This window comes from Brachypodium distachyon, chromosome 1 (genome assembly GCF_000005505.3).
Source record: "Brachypodium distachyon strain Bd21 chromosome 1, Brachypodium_distachyon_v3.0, whole genome shotgun sequence".
In the NCBI taxonomy this organism is placed as follows: domain Eukaryota; kingdom Viridiplantae; phylum Streptophyta; class Magnoliopsida; order Poales; family Poaceae; genus Brachypodium; species Brachypodium distachyon.
Window position 1 is genome coordinate 20,584,070 of NC_016131.3, and position 17,031 is coordinate 20,601,100.

The 17,031-nt window shown below is 42.7% G+C and overlaps 3 protein-coding genes across 5 annotated transcripts; 2 read left to right on the forward strand and 1 right to left on the reverse strand.

The window, feature by feature from the left end:
- Positions 1-228: 228 nt before the first annotated feature.
- Positions 229-984, reverse strand: LOC100821558 (agamous-like MADS-box protein AGL80). Its single transcript, XM_003560064.1, has one exon. It carries the CDS (start codon positions 982-984, stop codon positions 229-231), a length of 756 nt encoding a protein of 251 aa, XP_003560112.1.
- Positions 985-5,267: 4,283 nt separating this feature from the next.
- LOC100827860 (60S ribosomal protein L38) lies at positions 5,268-6,853 on the forward strand. The gene is made up of 3 exons (XM_003562906.4): positions 5,268-5,422; positions 5,523-5,706; positions 6,594-6,853. Exons 1-3 carry the CDS (start codon positions 5,420-5,422, stop codon positions 6,614-6,616), a joined length of 210 nt encoding a protein of 69 aa, XP_003562954.1. The 5' UTR covers positions 5,268-5,419; the 3' UTR covers positions 6,617-6,853.
- A 5,233-nt stretch (positions 6,854-12,086) lies between these two features.
- Positions 12,087-16,506, forward strand: LOC100821869 (peptide chain release factor PrfB1, chloroplastic). Of its 3 annotated transcripts, XR_002962033.1 has the most exons (8): positions 12,087-12,288; positions 12,540-12,617; positions 12,718-12,938; positions 13,239-13,442; positions 14,599-14,814; positions 14,923-15,109; positions 15,491-15,671; positions 15,913-16,506. XR_002962033.1 is itself a non-coding variant. In XM_003560065.4 (7 exons), exons 1-7 carry the CDS (start codon positions 12,120-12,122, stop codon positions 16,215-16,217), a joined length of 1,380 nt encoding a protein of 459 aa, XP_003560113.3. In that variant the 5' UTR covers positions 12,087-12,119; the 3' UTR covers positions 16,218-16,506. The 3 variants fall into 3 exon arrangements, 2 of the variants coding, with proteins under 2 accessions (XP_003560113.3, XP_014753313.1); XM_003560065.4 differs by lacking the exon at positions 15,491-15,671; XM_014897827.2 differs by lacking the exon at positions 15,491-15,671 and having other exon boundaries at positions 12,146-12,288; positions 12,524-12,617.
- Positions 16,507-17,031: the final 525 nt, after the last annotated feature.

A 17,031-nucleotide genomic window follows, 5' to 3' on the forward strand; every position in this document is an offset into this window, starting at 1 on the left:
ATCTCATATTTAAAACTGGGACGATGAAAGACAAAACTTTATTAGAGATATCTTGCTCTTGGCCGGAGAGCAACTGATACAAAACATGACACAACACAACACGATAGCAGTGATACTGTTTCGATGATGAAGTAAGTTAATAAAAACATAAAATAGATGGATCCATAAGCGATCGGGAGACGAGAGACACGGGTAGCTGGCCAAGCATGCAGTGAGGAGATGACCTTCTCACATGGGAGTGAAAAAAGAACTGGAAGCATCAAAATCAAAGCCCTGTGCCCATGAGATCAGATCTTCATCGCTCAGATGGGTGGTGCTAGGGCCAGCACCATTGTCACTGTATAGACCGGCGCTGAGGTCTTCCCCTTGGACCCTCATATTGTCAATCCACATCTCGTGCTGCGGCATTTGCAGATACTCCTCCAGAGAGGGCTCCCCCATCCCCTTGGTCATCATGTCGTTGCAGCTGGGGATGGAGGTAGCCGGAGGAGCCTGCAGACTGGCCTGCCCCCTGAGTTCAGCAATACGGTAGCCGATGCTCTTGAGATAATTCTGCGCCATCCAGCCGACACTGGTGACCTCCTCGATGGTGAGGTCCATTGAGGTCGGGAGCTTACCGAGCATGGCCTTGTGCAAAAGGCACATGGTCTGGCGCTCGTGGTTCTCACGCTGCAACTTCTCGGTCATCTCCCGGAGCTTGTCCACGCGCTGGCGGAGGAAGCCCTCCTGGCTCATCGTCTTCTTGTACCGCTCCAGATCCGGCGTGTCCTTGTAGCGCCGCAGGATGGGCACCGCCTCGGAGACGGATGGCCACACATGCGGCTGCGCCTCGCCCTCGCCATACACAATCACGCATGCCTTCAAGTTACAGAGCGTGGCCAGCTCGCTAGCCTTCTTCATCAGACCGTCGCGGCGCTTCCGGAAGGTGGTGCGGCGAGCTGCGGGGTCCTGGATCCGGCGGAGGTTCACCTTCCTGCGTGCCATTGCCTCGGACACGGATGGGTCGGTAGCTAGCAAGCAAGCAGGCAAGAGAGGCTAGCTAGCTCGATAGCTAGCTACAGATCAACCAGCCAAGGCAAATGGTTAGTTTGGTGAGGAGAAAGCCAAGGAGGAGGGGGTGGATTTATAGTGAAGGGCCTCCATGGAGGAGGAGGTTGTGGTGCTAAGGTATGTGATATGCAAATTAATTTTGAGGATATTTTTATTTAGAGGCGTATATTTACAATTTATGAGGTGATCGGAAAAAAATAATAAAAATTATGAGGTGATTAATAAGTGCTAAAGAAATCTAAAAGATTTGCTAGCTCAGTCACAATATTAATTATGACGTTTTTTTTCTTGGAGACATTATATTTCCAAATTAATTTTCATTAAATCTGATCCAAAGTTAGATGATTGTTGAAACATATCCAGCTTGTGATAAGCCCTCCATTCATTTTTTACCATGTTAAGGAAAACAATAATTAATGACTTTAATTTTCTCATAAAGAAGGAAAATATTAATTTATTAAGATTTGCAACTGAACCCAGTGAGATATTGTGACGTATAACGAGTGACTAAAGTCGAGCGTGAGATAACCAGGTGGATCAGAACTTGTGTTGAGTGTGGCACATTCAAACAAAGCAAAGATGAAAGAGCCGATACAAAATTAAAAACATGTGCAGACTTGTTGAAGGGATTTTACTTTCTTCTCATTTTGTGTACTAGCTATACCATCCTCAGTTTGTTACGATATCACAAAACTTGCTATATGCTTCATGCATCATGATGAAATAAGCGATCAACTATATGTTTTCACATGAATTGTTCACAGCCCATTGACAAGTATTGCTCAAGGTAGTGATTGTCGAAGTTTGTCATGCACAACTGTTATACTTCTTCTATAACATTTCATTTCTAAAGGTACATGCTGTATATGTGTATTTGTATAGAGCAAAGTGATTTTAAGAGTCCTTCTTGTCACTTTTTTGCAAAGTTGAATTACTAGCTTGAAGGCAAGGCGCTAAGCTTTGGAGACTTGATACGTCAAAAACACATCGACTTTGCTAATTAATCACCTTCCTCGTTATTTGAGATCAAATTGTGTAATCATATTGTATACGTATCCCTGTTCGTGACCATGTGTGTTGTGTGTCGTGAGTAAATGATCTGTATCATTCTCGTCTCAAGGACATGAGAGAAACCCCCGGTTGATCAGTTTTATATATACGAGTTTTCAATATATCAATGGTTGCTTTATTTTATGTTCTACTTCTCTAATGGTGTTGCATGAATGCCCACTACACAATACCTAGCCTATATTGTCATCTTAGAAGAAAGCATTATGTCATAATGAATCAATGTGGGGAGGGCCGGAGTGACAAGAAATCTTTTCTCGATTCTTGGAGTTACCACATGGGGGATTAATGAAGACCCAAGAACCTAATGATGTGATGAGACGAGATTGTCAAATAATTCGTGGTTATAGATGGTAGCAGGCAGCCCCAAAGTATAACCACAAGTAGCATATTACTCATGGTATTGCCATTTGTTAGAGCTTAGACTTCACCACGTAAAAACATATCAAACATATTTATCAAGACAAGACGAATTAATTAAAATATGTCGATCGTTAATTATTCTGCCGTCCTCGGGGACAACTTCTGCGCCCATATGTACACTCAAAGCCCTTTCTCTTGCTGAGATTGAGGGCTACTTCAGAACTATTGCTATTTTATGCACTATATTCATTTACGACTCAACAAAATTCAATCCAATCAATTGTTTTATAGCGAACATACATAAAGCTCGTTTCGCAGTCCCCGTTTCATTTCATTTGGTAAATTAAAATGAGAAATCAAAATTTTGATAGGATTTCATTTGGTTGAACTTGAATTCTGGATTCAAACTCATGTTTTTCCAACATTGATTTGTAGAATGAGAAATAAATCCAAAGAAATGATGCTATCTAGACAGGAATTTGGGTTGCGATTCGTAAAAAATGCTGGGGAGTCCTCCTTTAGATTTAATTTATGTACCCAATTTCAGTACCAGCCAAATAAGTTAGTTCATGGACATGTCCAAACGATGGGAGCCAGCCGAGAGAGCTCTTAGTGATACTGTGCTGAAAAAGCATGAAAGATTATTAAAATATAAATACGGAAAAAAGTAATTGGTATTTCCGAATCCCTAAGAAATCACATGCCCGATCCGTGCACGATAGAAATGCATTTCCCGTGAGTACACGTGGAAAGAACGGGAGTGGCGGATGAATGTTGGATAGGAGAGCGTAAAAAGGCCACATGCACACGGAGGTGGCAGGAGTATTGTGTCATGTCATTCTTTGTCTTGCAACTTAATTGTGTTCTTCTTGAGTGCTCTAAACCGTAACCTCCAAAAATGCATTTATTTAGCATGGTAAGTTGATATACTTATCCCTAAAGTTTTTCGTTTTCTAAAAATTGCTTTGAAGTGCAATTTGGCATGGTCGAAATAAAATAGTTTCTTTCTTTTCATTTCATGAAGCATCTGATTTTGAATATTTTTTAAACTGCGATGTGGCTTTATTTATATAAAAAGAGCGCCATAAATATACCATCGAAATGAACATAAGCACTGAAGATTATCGATAAAGCTAAAATCTCAATCATAATCATTGAAGTCAACTTATTTAGATCCATCCTTCATATTTTGAAGTTCCTCCATGTAATCGGTGACGAAATTGTAGCATATCATGCTTGTACAGGTTGGACTAACCCTGTAGGTTTTGATAAAGTTGCACAAGCTATCCACCTCAAACAATGAAACTTTAAGATCGTTGAACGCACCATGGCTAGCGACACATCCCTTGAAAAGAAAGCTTATCAAACCATTGCTCGATACGTCGATGTATAACAAGGAAAAAACGGAAAACACCAAAAGAGGAGCTGCCTATATGGAGTTGGCCCCGACGCCTACACCAGTATGACGATGGAGCCTCGACGCCGATTTTCTAAACATTGCAGCTCCATCGTCAAGTAGCAAAATTAGAGTTGGATGGGAACGGGAGCCCCGAAAAAGAGAGACGTTTACATAAAGTTGGTCTGTGAGGGGAGATTTATTACTGCATACTTCCTCCGTTTTTTAATATAGGGCGTATAAACATACGCACGAATATTAAGGCAGCTGTACAGGGCAACGCTAGAGGGCACTCCTGCATCTAAACTGCCATGCATGCATTGCTCTCTTCTCTTGGCACCATAACTGCCCCCACGTAATCAGCAAAAACCACCGAAGATGCTCCCCCTGGCTTTTCTCCAAGAACAACTTGTGACGCTCGTTTGGACCGGCAGAATGCGCCCCTTACATTCTGAAAATTAGAACAAAAATTTACACGCCCTATATATAAAGAAACGGAGGGAGTACTAATAACTAGTAGGAGTACTACATAAACATGTTAAGAACCGCTGTCATACAAGTGTTAGCTATTCTTCAAACAAAATAACATAAACATACTAAGAGGAACTTTCATCCATGTGCATGCCTAAACCCAGTACCACAGAAGGCATGCTTCCATGATATTCAACTATGTTTGATCCCTTCAAATTCAATCCAGACACTTATTATACATTTCATCACAGGTCTAGATATATGATTTAATCAACCGTGTTTGTTACTCTCGACAAGGTCCAAGAACTTTAGGCATGATATGTGGGGTGTACTTAGTTAGCATAATTTACGCCTCTGACCTTGAATTTATCTCTAGAGTTGGAAGTTTTTGTTCAATTTTCCAAAATTGTACACATTGTCATTCCAGATAATTATAAAATTTAAATGTAATCTAATAATCATGATGTCAAGATTTTTCATTTACAGTAGTTTCTTATAGAAAGTCGTGGAAATTACTTTTGGGTTACAATTGTACATGTAAAGAAGTTTTTACCGTAATGTTAACTCTACGATCGAAGTATATTTTAGACGCACCCTTCGCTTTCTGTATTTACCGATTCCAAGCTACTGCAAAATATTTAGGAATAGAAACATAAAGATTTGAATATACTCCAAAGTAGGAAAATGAAAGCTGAAAACTTTTCACGTTCGGCATAGTAGCACGGATCGTTCTTTTTTTCTTCTTTGACCAAGTAGCACGGATCGTTGTTAGTTTAGAATTGTTTTTTTAGCGAAGTTTAGAACAGAAGATGATCCGGCATCTTTTTTTTTTTTAGGGGAAGATGATCCGGCATCTGATCCAGCCCAATGTAACGAAGACATTCTTTTCCATTTGGGCTGGATAGGTTGGCCCATCTAAGATATGGGCCTGAAGCCCTGAGCTTAGTAGGTTACGCCCAGTATAAAGTCGCGGAGCAGGCTCATCCCGTCCTCCCCTCCTCTTCCTCACCGCCGCCGCCGCCTCCACCTCACACCTCCTCGGATTTGCCCAGGCCGCCTCCCTCGCCCACCATGGTGAGTCTCTCTCCTCTCCACCACGAAGATTTCTTGCTCCATGTGGCTGATGTGATGACGAATCCTGTCCTTGCGCCTCGTGTTTCTTTTTGTTCCGCAGCCGAAGCAGATCCACGAGATCAAGGACTTCCTGCTGACGGCGCGGCGGAAGGACGCGCGGTCGGTGCGGATCAAGAGGACCAAGGACGCCGTCAAGTTCAAGGTGCGCTGCTCCAGGTACCTCTACACCCTCTGCGTCTTCGACGCCGACAAGGCCAACAAGCTCAAGCAATCCCTCCCACCAGGTATATCCCCGCTTCTTCTTCTTCTTCTTCTTCCGTATTCGTCCGTTTAGTCTTGCAAGCATTTAGGTCCCAGCCAGTTCGCTACGGTTAAACAAATGTCCCCGCGGTACTTGTAGTATTAGGGTTTTTGTTGTTTGCGAGATACTGCCTGTTTCATGCTTCAGTACGTACGTATATAAATGCTTGCTGAAACAAATTGCTCATGCTTTGGACTTTCTTAGAGGTTTTGTCACATGCACTGGTAACTTCTTTGTTTAGTTGGAAATGCTATGTGCAACAAGTCACTGGATTAGTCATAATCATAGGCATGCTGCTGTCATGCAAACAATCGATACTTCCTGGTAGTACTGAACTTGTACCCAATAATAAGTACTCCCTCCGACCGGAAGTCGAAATACTACATGTATCTAGACGCTTTTTACATATAGATACATCCGTATTTGGGCAAATTTGAGACAAGTAATACCGGTCGGAGGGAGTAGCAAAATTCATTCCACTTTCTCAGTTTCTTGGATTACAGATGTGCCCACTAACCACCACTCCACCAGCCATTTTAGTGCTGCATAAAATCCAGTAACACTTGCAGGTCTAGTATTGTTATGTATTTGTTAGTTCTAATTCTCACTGTTCGCTGTCATATCTAGGTATGTAATGAATGTAATGTATCCATCACATAGCTAATCTAACAATCACATTTTTTGGAACATAATTCATGATTATGCATTTAGTTGAACATGACTGCATAATATGCTTTATGATAGAATTGGCTTTGCTTCATCCTCAGTTTATTCATGCCTATGTTCTCTTGTTCTGCATATGGAGATCATTTTATTTTTGAAACTGTCCAGCCCTGTCTGCAGTTCCTGATTGTGATACTCTTTAAACAGGTTTGAGCGTCCAGGAGGTTTAAGCGCATCAAGTCTGGCAGTTTCTTCGCTAGTAGAAGGAATGTTCAATCCAGTTTGCTTTAGTATCTATCCGTAGGTGTCTTGTGGTTGCCCCAATTAAGTGAATTTTGATGTTAAAGTTTGAACTGTAATGTTGGGAGTTCTGTGTTGGACCTCTGAGGATTACCTACCATCCTAAATTTGACTGAATTTTGCACCATCTTTCTGGTTTTCTGGAATGTTCACTTTCGTTCTCTAAACCATGGATTGTTTCTTTTTGTATCGTGTGTATTGAGCTGCAAGCAGGATTTTATATATTTGACGCGTGAAATAATTTAGTTAGAAAATTAAGAGGATATCGTTGGCCATAAATTTAAAATTCACTTACCCACACGGGGAAATGGACGCCGCACTACGACAATTGTTAGTCAAATATTTCGGCAGAAATCCTCTTATTATTAGAAAAGGCAAGAAAATTTCTTTGGATTAGAATTGTGCAAAAATCCTGTGAAAATTCTTAAAATCCAAATGGGACAATCTGGGGGTGTTCTGGCCTTGATGGAGGCCTTCCATTGATAATATGCGGGAAACGTTCTCTTGGGGTTTTGTGTTTTTATAGTCTAGCTAGTTCCGTTTGAAACTCTAAAACGTGTAGTTTGAAACGGTAGGACAATTGGGCGGGCTTGAGACATAAACGTTTCTGGTTTATAAACAGAGAACCATCTTCTTTGTATACGTAGGGTCTGTTTGGTTGCTGCTATAGCTATCTCGTGCTCCCTCCGACTCAAATTCAACAATCTGTTTGGTCTGCTATAGCTACCTCATGCTCCCTCCGTTCCATATTAAGTGACTCAAATTCAACAAAATATGTATGTATCTATACCAAAAAATGTTTATATACATATTGTTGTAATATAATAAAATCCTTACATGAGCCGGCCATAATTTTACGTGGCGACGATCAAGTTAACAAATTCCAAAGACCGGTTAAATTGCCAACAAGACGTAGCCATGCTAACTAAGCGCCGGTCAAAGGAGTCCACGGATCAAGCCTCCCATGTCATGGTCAAAGAAGAAGAAGAGCTTGAGTAGGGGCCAAGAAAGTTGTAAGGGTGAGTTTACTACTTTGCCCTCACTTTCCACCTCCCTCAAGGATAGCCATGATCTTTTGTCATGGACCACTAGGCTATAAATATCTTCCATGGGGGCATGTATTATTCACCCTCCATTGGAATAAGATCAAAGGGGAGAGGGCTAGAGCAACCTAAGGAACCTGCTCTGAGTGCTTGGGTCGAGTCTAGCCTCGACTCGACCTCGGGGACGCGACTTAGGGAGCCTAGTTTCGAGGTTCCGGGCCGTCTAGTACGGCCTCGACTCGAAGTAGAGGGATCGAGTTAGAGTCTCGAGGGTATCCCAACCTCGCCACTTGGAAAGTCGAGTTCGGGCCAAGTCCGAGGCGGCGCCGAGAGATCTCTCGCCATAGGTGATTTGGGAAGACGAGTTCGGCCCAAACACCCGGCTAACGACCTCCTCGAAGCCTCTCCTAACATAGGACTAAGTCGTGCCCGCAGGGTCGACTGAACCTATTCAAGAAATATCGACGTGTCAACTTGTCACGTGTACGACGACCTTCGCTATAAGGCCGGCGTACACGCTCTACATACAATTCTCGCACTTGTGCCATCGAGCGTTGGCATCCCTTACTCTTGTTATTTTCTAGAACAACAACACATATAATGTTTCGTCACTTAATATGGGATTGAGAGAGTACTTGACTTGGAGCATTCCGAAATTTGCTTTGGTTTAGTTTTGTTGCATACCCGAAAATCGGAGGGCTTGAATTTGTTGCCCGTCACCAGGTCTAATGAAAATCCAAGGGCCGAGTCTCTCGCCAATCTCTCTATTGTTGTTGTGGTTGCACATGTAAAGAAAAAGAAGCAATCCAAGAAAATAAATAAATGAAACACTGCATGCATGTATTGTCGATCCAGTTATTGGCTCCCACCAAACATAGCCTGAGGCTGGTCACAGTGGGAGTAACATAGCTGGTATCATGTAAAGAAAAAGAAGCAATCCAAGAAAATAAATAAATGAAACACTGCATGCATGTATTGTCGATCCAGTTATTGGCTCCCACCAAACATAGCCTGAGGCTGGTCACAGTGGGAGTAACATAGCTGGTATCATGCATTGCCACTTAGGCATTCGGGTGATGTGACAAGCAATAAAAAGAAGTAGTACTACTATCATAATATAATACCAGCAACATGACACTTTTTTTACGAACATAATATATTATTAATCAGGAGCACAGTCGTTAATCATTACATGAGTAAGATCATTGAGCCAAGCCCCAAACCAAAAATTTGTAACTTTATCTTTTCTACCTAGATTAGCTAGGAAATGACTCGCCAAGTTTTTTGTTCTCGACGTCTTCCGAATATCCAGCACACGATCCTCTGCTAGGAGAGCTCGAATGAAGGATGGTGTTTCTGTGACGGGATCGGGGCTGTTCCATTGACTTTACCAGATTGATCGCTTCCAAGCAATCAGTTTCCACAACAAAAGGCCGATCCGCCCATTGCAAGGCCAGTATGATTCCCTCTTCGCACGCAGCAAGTTCAGACTCCAGAGCATCAGAGCAGTGGTGAAGGTTTCCACAGGCAGCGAAGCTGGCTTGTCGACACTTCCCAAGAATAAATAGATGCACTATGCTACCACGTTTATAATATCATGTACTATGAAGGTGGTAACATAGAGTACTATCATATGCATATGCATGATACTATATCTATGTTACTCCTACTATGACCAGCCTGAGAGATCTTCAATGTGAATTAATTTTTTTCAGGCAACCTGTTCAAGGTATTAACCACTCGGACCCATAGATTATACTCACTTCTTTTTGGCTTACCGGTAAAATCTCAAAATCACAATAACAAAAGGCATACACATTTTTTTAATCTAGTTACTAGGTGTTACTAGGTGTTAATCTAAGAATTAACAATAAGTGTATACACATCATCTTCTTCATGGAGTCCCAAAAAACTAAAGTTGCACATTGATTAATACATATGTAATTAATATTTGCTCATTTCCAAAGTAAATAACCTTAAAGACTGAAAATTTAAGATCTTTTTACATGTGGTTCATGACTGAAATGGAGTGACTGGTTTGTATTTGTTTGCACCCACAATTTTTTAGGGAATTGTTTGCACCCACATGCTTAGTCAGTCGCTGACTTAAACCAAGGCCCAAAGACCACACCAAGCCCATCTGCAAGCCTATAAATCCATTCACAGTGAGTTGATGCCACAATATGGACGTCACGAGCTTAGCAAGCCAATCCCTAACTCGACAACTGTCCCACGTCGACGCTGAGCTCCCGCCCTCCACCTCCTCCTGCTCGCGCCTGCCTTATCGCCCCCTCCGCGTCGGCAGCCCTCTGGCCATCCTGGCCTCGTCGCCTGCGCAGGCCTTCACATTTCCGTGCTCTCCCCTCACCTACCACCATGATTGACTACCCGCGGCTGCTTCTTGCGGCCGCTCGGACCGCTCCCTACCCCTGTTCCGCTGCTTCCCCGAGGTTTAGCCCCGGTCGCTTTCCCGTCTGCTTTTCGTACCGCTGGCAGTCTTCCGTTCCTGGTGAGTTCGTCGTCTCATAGACTCATACTCATATGCAAGTACGCAACCGTAGATAAAAAAATTGCTGACTCTTAGACAATTGTTTCTATGTAAAATGTGAAGTATACCTACACATGGGCGAAGCACAAAAATACGCCGAGGTAGGGTGAATTCGTATATAAGACATATAACATTAAATGTTTATTTTACTATTGCAAAAATGTATTCTAATGTGTTTAGTTTGTATATTTTAATAATTCTTATAATGTTTTGTATTTTACCTTCAATATTCGTATGGGTGGATTTTCTTTGGTTTTGGGGATTCACTTTGATATTTGAACTAATTTTACATTCAATATTTGTACTATCCGAACTCATATAATTATAGACGATCAAATGTGTAATAATCTTGATGATACATATATCTTCCTAATAATCCAATGTTTCACAGAATGATAAAACACATGGAGATGAATTATCAAATTAGTTCTTTATAAGGGTAAATATATAGTTATATTTTTTTTTTCTAGAAACATCTCCATACTTACATACTTAAAAAAAAGATATTCGTGTTTGCTATATCTAAATCACATAACTTTAGTTAGGGATAAGTTAATTGTTCAGCCGTTACAACATCTCCATACTTGCATACTTAAAAAAAAGATATTCGGGTTTGCTATATCTAAATCACATGACTTTAGTTAGGGATAAGTTGATTGTTCAGTCATTACATTGTTCTTTAAGATTCATAACAAAAGAGAAGGGAGTGGTTCTGATACTATCGACTAAGAAGAAAACATGTTGCTTAAAAAATCAGGCACTTGAGATATGGACACACCTATAAATATTTGGCACCCTGGTCACCAGGTCGAGGGAACGGGGAGGGGTCAGTCCCGAGAGGATTAGGGAAGACTCCGTGACCTCAGATGGTCTTTGTCGGTGGCGCCTTTTACCTGCTCCTCTACTTGCTGGCGCCCCACACGCTGAGAGGGAGCGACATGCTGGGAGAGGTGACTGTCGATGACGGCGGTTGCTGGCGGCAGCCACACTAGCAGAGAGGGAGAGAGATGTGAGGTCCATGGAGGGAAAAGGAGCGAGGTTGGCCCGTGGTTGCTGGAAGCGGCGGCACTAGAGGGGAGAAGAACGTGGCAAGCGAGAGAACCGTCGCCACATAGATGATTTAGGGTGGGGGTGGGGAATAGTCCTCACCATCAGGCCGAGTTTTTTCGGGCCAGCCCGAGGCACGTAAAAAAAGCACGGCCCATAACACGGCACGGCCCGGGCCAAATCGTGCCGGGCCAGGCACGAAGCACACCACGTGCTAGGCTTTTTTAGGGATTCCGACCCATGGGCCGGCACGAGCACGGCACGCAAAGCACCGGGACGAGCACGGCACGGGAACGGGCCCGGCACGAAAAGCATGACACGAAAATAAGCCAATTTTCATTTTTACAATATTTTTTATGTGTTTTCAAGTTTTTTTACGGAATTTTTCCCTAAAAACACCCCGAACGGGCCGAAACAGCCCGAACGTATACAGCTCAGGCATTTGTGCTTCCAGGTTGTTGGGCCAGGCCTGAAATGACTACGTGCCAGACATTTTTCCTAAATCAGACCCGTGGGCCAAACCGGTACGGCACAACTTCATTTTGTGCCCACTCGTGCCGTGCTGGGCCGTCGCCATCTCGTGCCCGGGCCGTGCGTGTCGGTCCGATGACCAGGATTGGTGGGGAATGAAATGAAGGCTGGTGCTCAGTCTTTCGAAGGTGCTCATAAGGGTAGGATGTGCATGCGTGCGTTCATAGGGATGAGTGTATGTACGCGGGGAGAGTGCTTGCGTTGTACTGCGTTTCTAAAAAAAAAAGTGGGGAATGAAATGGGAAAGGAAGAGGATAATTCGAAATGCGCCCCTCGACGAGGTCAGACAGACCTGGAAACATGAACCCCGTCGCTTGTCTTGGTCTTCGAGCGAGCGCCGCCACCCTTCCCTTCCCATCCCGCTGCCGAGCAGCGCCCCAGCCCCCTCGCTCCGTCTCTCGTCTTCCTCCTCGTGCGAGCGCCTCCACCGCAGGTATCTATCTCCCCTCGTTTCTCTCGCTCCCGTCACCCCACGAACAGATCCCGCCCTTTAGCTCCCCGTTTCATCTCCTTAATATTCGCCAATTCGTAACCGAGGCAAAAATCAACCCTACCTTCCCTACCGGGGCCTCCGCCCTTGTAAAACTCATGCTAGTAGTTTGGGTAGAGAAGAAAATTTGGGTGTTTTATGCGTTAGTTTTCTTATGCTGTGGATGAAACGTTGACAGACTTGGATCAACACAGTGCAATCGGTGTCCTCCGGGGCAGGGAGCCAATCAAGCGTCGCGGACGAGTCGGAGACCGTCGAATGGGCCATGCAGGGTAATCTGTTTGCTGGCTTGATTTGTTTCAGTGGGTAATAGTTAGGGCACTTAGTTTTTTCCTGTGGGGTTTAACATTCATATGGTTAACTTGGTTACAGACTTCTACGCTTTGCGGAAAGACGTGGAGTTGTCTGTAGACCGTGTCAATGAAGTCAGGCGGTCTGCTGGACTGGAACTGCTTGAGGAGGAAATCGCTTCGCTCGAAAAGAAGTCCGGTGACAGTACCTTGTGGGATGATCCTTCTAAGGCACAGGAGCTACTTGTTGCTCTGACAGAGGTCAAAGAGAAAGTCAAGATTCTCAATGATTTTAAGTCGCAGGTTTGACTCCTCCATCCACCAGCTTAAAGGTTATGGCATGCAAAAGTTCAATGTATGTCGTAGCTATATATTGAAATGTACCACTTTGTGCTTACCGTATAATTAGATGACGGTAATGATACTTTTTTCAATTGACTCAGTAATGATACTTAATGAATAAGATATTGATTTGTTGCACATATCCACATAGATGGCATAATGATTTATTTTTTAAGAATAGATGGTATGATGTGGTGAAAGAGGTGTAGCAATAAGTGGCTATCAACACAAGCTCATGATTACAGCCTTTCTCACATTTAGGTTGAAGAAGCAGACACCATTGTGAAGCTTACCGAGGAGTTAGATTCCATAGATACTGGCCTTCTTGAGGAGGCCTCAAAGATTATAAAGGCATTGAATAAGGCACTAGATAATTTTGAGATGACACTGCTTCTGTCTGGACCTTATGACAAGGAAGGAGCTGTAATTACTATTTCTGCAGGCGCTGGTGGCACTGATGCCCAGGTATGGATTCACGGCACTTTCATGCTTTTACCTAACCTTTATAGAGAAATAGGTGGTGTAATTTAAAGTCTTTCTGTAGGTGGTATGACAATGCTTGTTTTCTTAAAGCTTGAACTGTCTCTCTGGTTACTTTTGTATTTGGTTTTCATGAATCTTATGTATTAGTCATCTAGTTCTGTTGCTTTAGGAGAGAAATTAACTTATAATACTGCTGATATCTTTCTTCTGCTGCCAGATATACATTTGCAACTACTCCCTCTGATCCATATTAATTGTCTCAAATTTGCCTAAATATGAATGTATCCATACCTAAAAAGCGTCTAGATACATGTAATGTTTCGACAATTAATATGGATCAGAGGGAGTACATCCCAAGGGCTCCTTTAAATCAAAGTTTTTTACAGGAATTTTATAGAATTCAATCCTTACTATGGAGGCATTTTGGATCAAGGGAATTAAACCACCAAAATCTATATGGATTTCTTTCCAAGGCCCCACTTCCATAGGCTTCTTAGCAAAATATTAGACCTCATGGAAGTTTACGTTGTGTCATGCATGCACCTTCTTTCTCTTCAAATTTCTGCAAAATTCATGTGAAACACCTAACGATAACGAGCCATGTTCACATTTTGCTGGTCTCATGTCCCCTCTATCTGTAGATCCTATGTTCCAAAGAGGCCCTAGGACTTAAGGAACATTAAAATAGGAAATTAGTTCAGCAATGCATCCAGCAATTTCTTTTTGCAGGAAAAGAGAACTTTATTACTCAGATAAAAGGTTGCAATCAGCCAAAAGCAGAGGTATGACACAATGTGGGGCAGTGTAACCACACATTGTTACTCTTGCCCTATCAAATTTAGCTAATTCATGAGGAACCCTATTTTGAAGATGATTAACTTTCTTCACAGCAAACTCTTGATTACCATGGCTCTTTCTAAAAACTGCAAATTTTTAGCTATGATATTATAATGAGCTTCCTGATAGCTATAAACGAAGATCTGTTACTACTGTAGTTTGTATATGCAGTTATACGCCTGTACTCTGATCTCACTCAAAAATGTCTATAACTGATGCTTGGTATTCTCCCAGAGAAAGCACATGCTATAGATAACCAAATGTGATTAAATTCCTTTTAAGGTTTGACTTGATCTTGCAGGATTGGGCTGATATGTTACTGAGGATGTATGTTAGGTGGGGAGAGAAGCAGCGCTACAAATCAAGAGTGGTGGAGAAATCTCCTGGTGAAGAGGCTGGAATAAAATCAGCAACCGTTGAAATAGAAGGGAGATTTGCCTATGGGTATCTCTCTGGGGAGAAAGGGACCCACAGGATTGTCCGCCAGTCCCCATTCAATGCTAAAGGGCTTCGACAGGTATTTTCATTTTTTTTTCTGTTTTTTATCCATATTCTCGCAAGCTGAAGGTAAAACACATATTTCCAATCTTCCTAAGTTTCCTGTGCAATTTCCTAATTTCTGCAGACCAGCTTTGCTGGTGTTGAAGTTATGCCTCTTTTACCCGAGGAGTCCTTGGACGTAGAAATTCCTGAAGAGGATCTGGAGATAAGTTTTACAAGGGCTGGAGGAAAAGGAGGCCAGAATGTGAACAAGGTGGAGACGGCTGTTCGCATGGTCCATATTCCCACTGGCATTGCTGTTCGTTGCTCAGGTATTATATACTCCGACCAGCTACACTCCTACACATGTTACTTCATGGGTTCATACCTTGCCTTATGGTGAACAAATGCACAATCTGTCATGTTTCGTAGACAGCAGATCTTAGTTTGAGATGATATTGTCATGGTAAGAAAAAAATAAGTGCAGCCATAAATTGGTAAGGCCTGAAATTTGATGTGAAAATCTGAATGATGTCTTTCCGAAATTATCAGCACCTCCTAGTCCTTGGTCCTAGCATAGTTAATAGGACACTTTTTTCATCTCACCAATCTCCACAATGTTGCATCTCCTTTGATCCTCTCAACAAATATAGACGGTAAGGAAGAAACTTTTTGGAAGACCCTAATATTCCTATCATTCCATATTTCCCAAGGCACAAGCATTAGAAGCAAGACGAGTGCTTTACTTACATGGCTTGGATTCTCCACCGTGTCCAGCCATCAATCTTTGACTCTCTCGGCTCTGCCTCAAAGAAAAGGATTGAACTTTTGCAGACCAAACTAATTTTTAACGGCCACTCAAATTAAAATGGAGAATCTGCACGAGAAAAAAAGGTGAGCCGTCGTCTCCGGTACTTGTTTCCACAGCGGGCGAAGTCCACAATTGGGCCAACCTTGCCTTTAGAGCCGCTGGTCCAAGCATATGATTAGTTCAGTTTGTCTATTTATGATTTCACGCGGACCTAATTAAGAGTGGCACTGAAAGTTTTTCCGAGTCAAGAGCTGGAGTTAACTAAGTGTTATACAGGATGAAGGCACAAAGCTGACATTTTCCTTTATTTGTCAAACTTTGCAGAAGAGAGGAGTCAGCTAGCTAACAAAATAAAGGCCCTCAGACGGCTGAAAGCAAAGCTTCTGGTGATTGCCGAGGAGCAGCGTGCATCTGAGATCAAGCAGATCCGTGGTGACGTGGTGAAGGCAGAGTGGGGGCAACAAATACGCAACTACGTCTTCCACCCCTATAAGCTCGTCAAGGATGTACGGACAGCGTGCGAGACGTCGGACATCAGTGGTGTCATGGACGGGGAGCTGGATCCCTTCATCAGAGCCTACCTTCAGTACAAACTCTCTGTTGCTGCAGAGGAGCAAATCGTCAACTGATGCTAGATCTACTGTCCAAATGCAGTTGTATGAATTTTGATGCAAAGTTCATCGTATGGCTGCTTCAGCCCTGGTGAAGATGTGCAGTTGGCAAGATTTTTTTTCTTTTGGAAGTTTTATAGTTTTCTGTTGTAACTGGCGAAGGAGCTTTGATCAGAGCTTGAACTGTAGCAGGGTTGAGCTCAGTAATTGGACATCAACATGGTCAACAATATCGACAGATACTTTTCTGTAGCATGTAAGTAAAAAAATGTTTAAAAATAATGAGACAAAATTCCATTAGTTTTAAGACAAATCATTTTTAAGAAAAAAATTATATTAGATAGGCTAGGTGTTGATGTTGTTCCTAATGCACAGGAAGGTAAGAGGAAATCTCCAGGAGCTTTTGCAAAATTATACCCGCACTTCGCTAAAACCCCACCAAAGTCGGCGCACCATCCACGTCAGCAGCCACATGTCCACATGTCCACATTGCATGTTAAAGCTCCAAATATGTTTCTGTCCACCAAGTTTAAGGCATCAATCAAATTCACAATTTATCAGTTAATGGACCAATTGATTTCACTGGCCAGGTTTTGTGCGTTTTTTCTCGAGGGGATCTTTTTCTTCTGGATCCCTTTGCATCCGCTGGGCCTCGGCGAAAGAAAACGCCGCGCCACAGGCTCGCATGGTCCAATTTTTAGACTAGGCCTGGTAATGGTGCAGGACCCGCACCAAATCCAACCCACACCAACAAATACTACCCGTATTAAACAGTCTAACCCCAGCCACAAATCTCGTCCAGAATCCAGACCGCATGTATCAGTTTACACTG

Coding starts and splice junctions, on each gene's coding strand:
- LOC100821558 (XM_003560064.1), bottom strand. CDS start 984: ATGGCACGCAGGAAGGTGAACCTCCGCCGGATCCAGGACCCCGCAGCT.
- LOC100827860 (XM_003562906.4), top strand. Junction 5,707..6,593: donor CAAGCAATCCCTCCCACCAG/GTATATCCCCGC, acceptor CTCTTTAAACAG/GTTTGAGCGTCCAGGAGGTT.
- LOC100821869 (XM_003560065.4), top strand. CDS start 12,120: ATGCGCCCCTCGACGAGGTCAGACAGACCTGGAAACATGAACCCCGTC. Junction 12,618..12,717: donor CGTCGAATGGGCCATGCAGG/GTAATCTGTTTG, acceptor ACTTGGTTACAG/ACTTCTACGCTTTGCGGAAA. Junction 13,443..14,598: donor CTGGTGGCACTGATGCCCAG/GTATGGATTCAC, acceptor TTGATCTTGCAG/GATTGGGCTGATATGTTACT.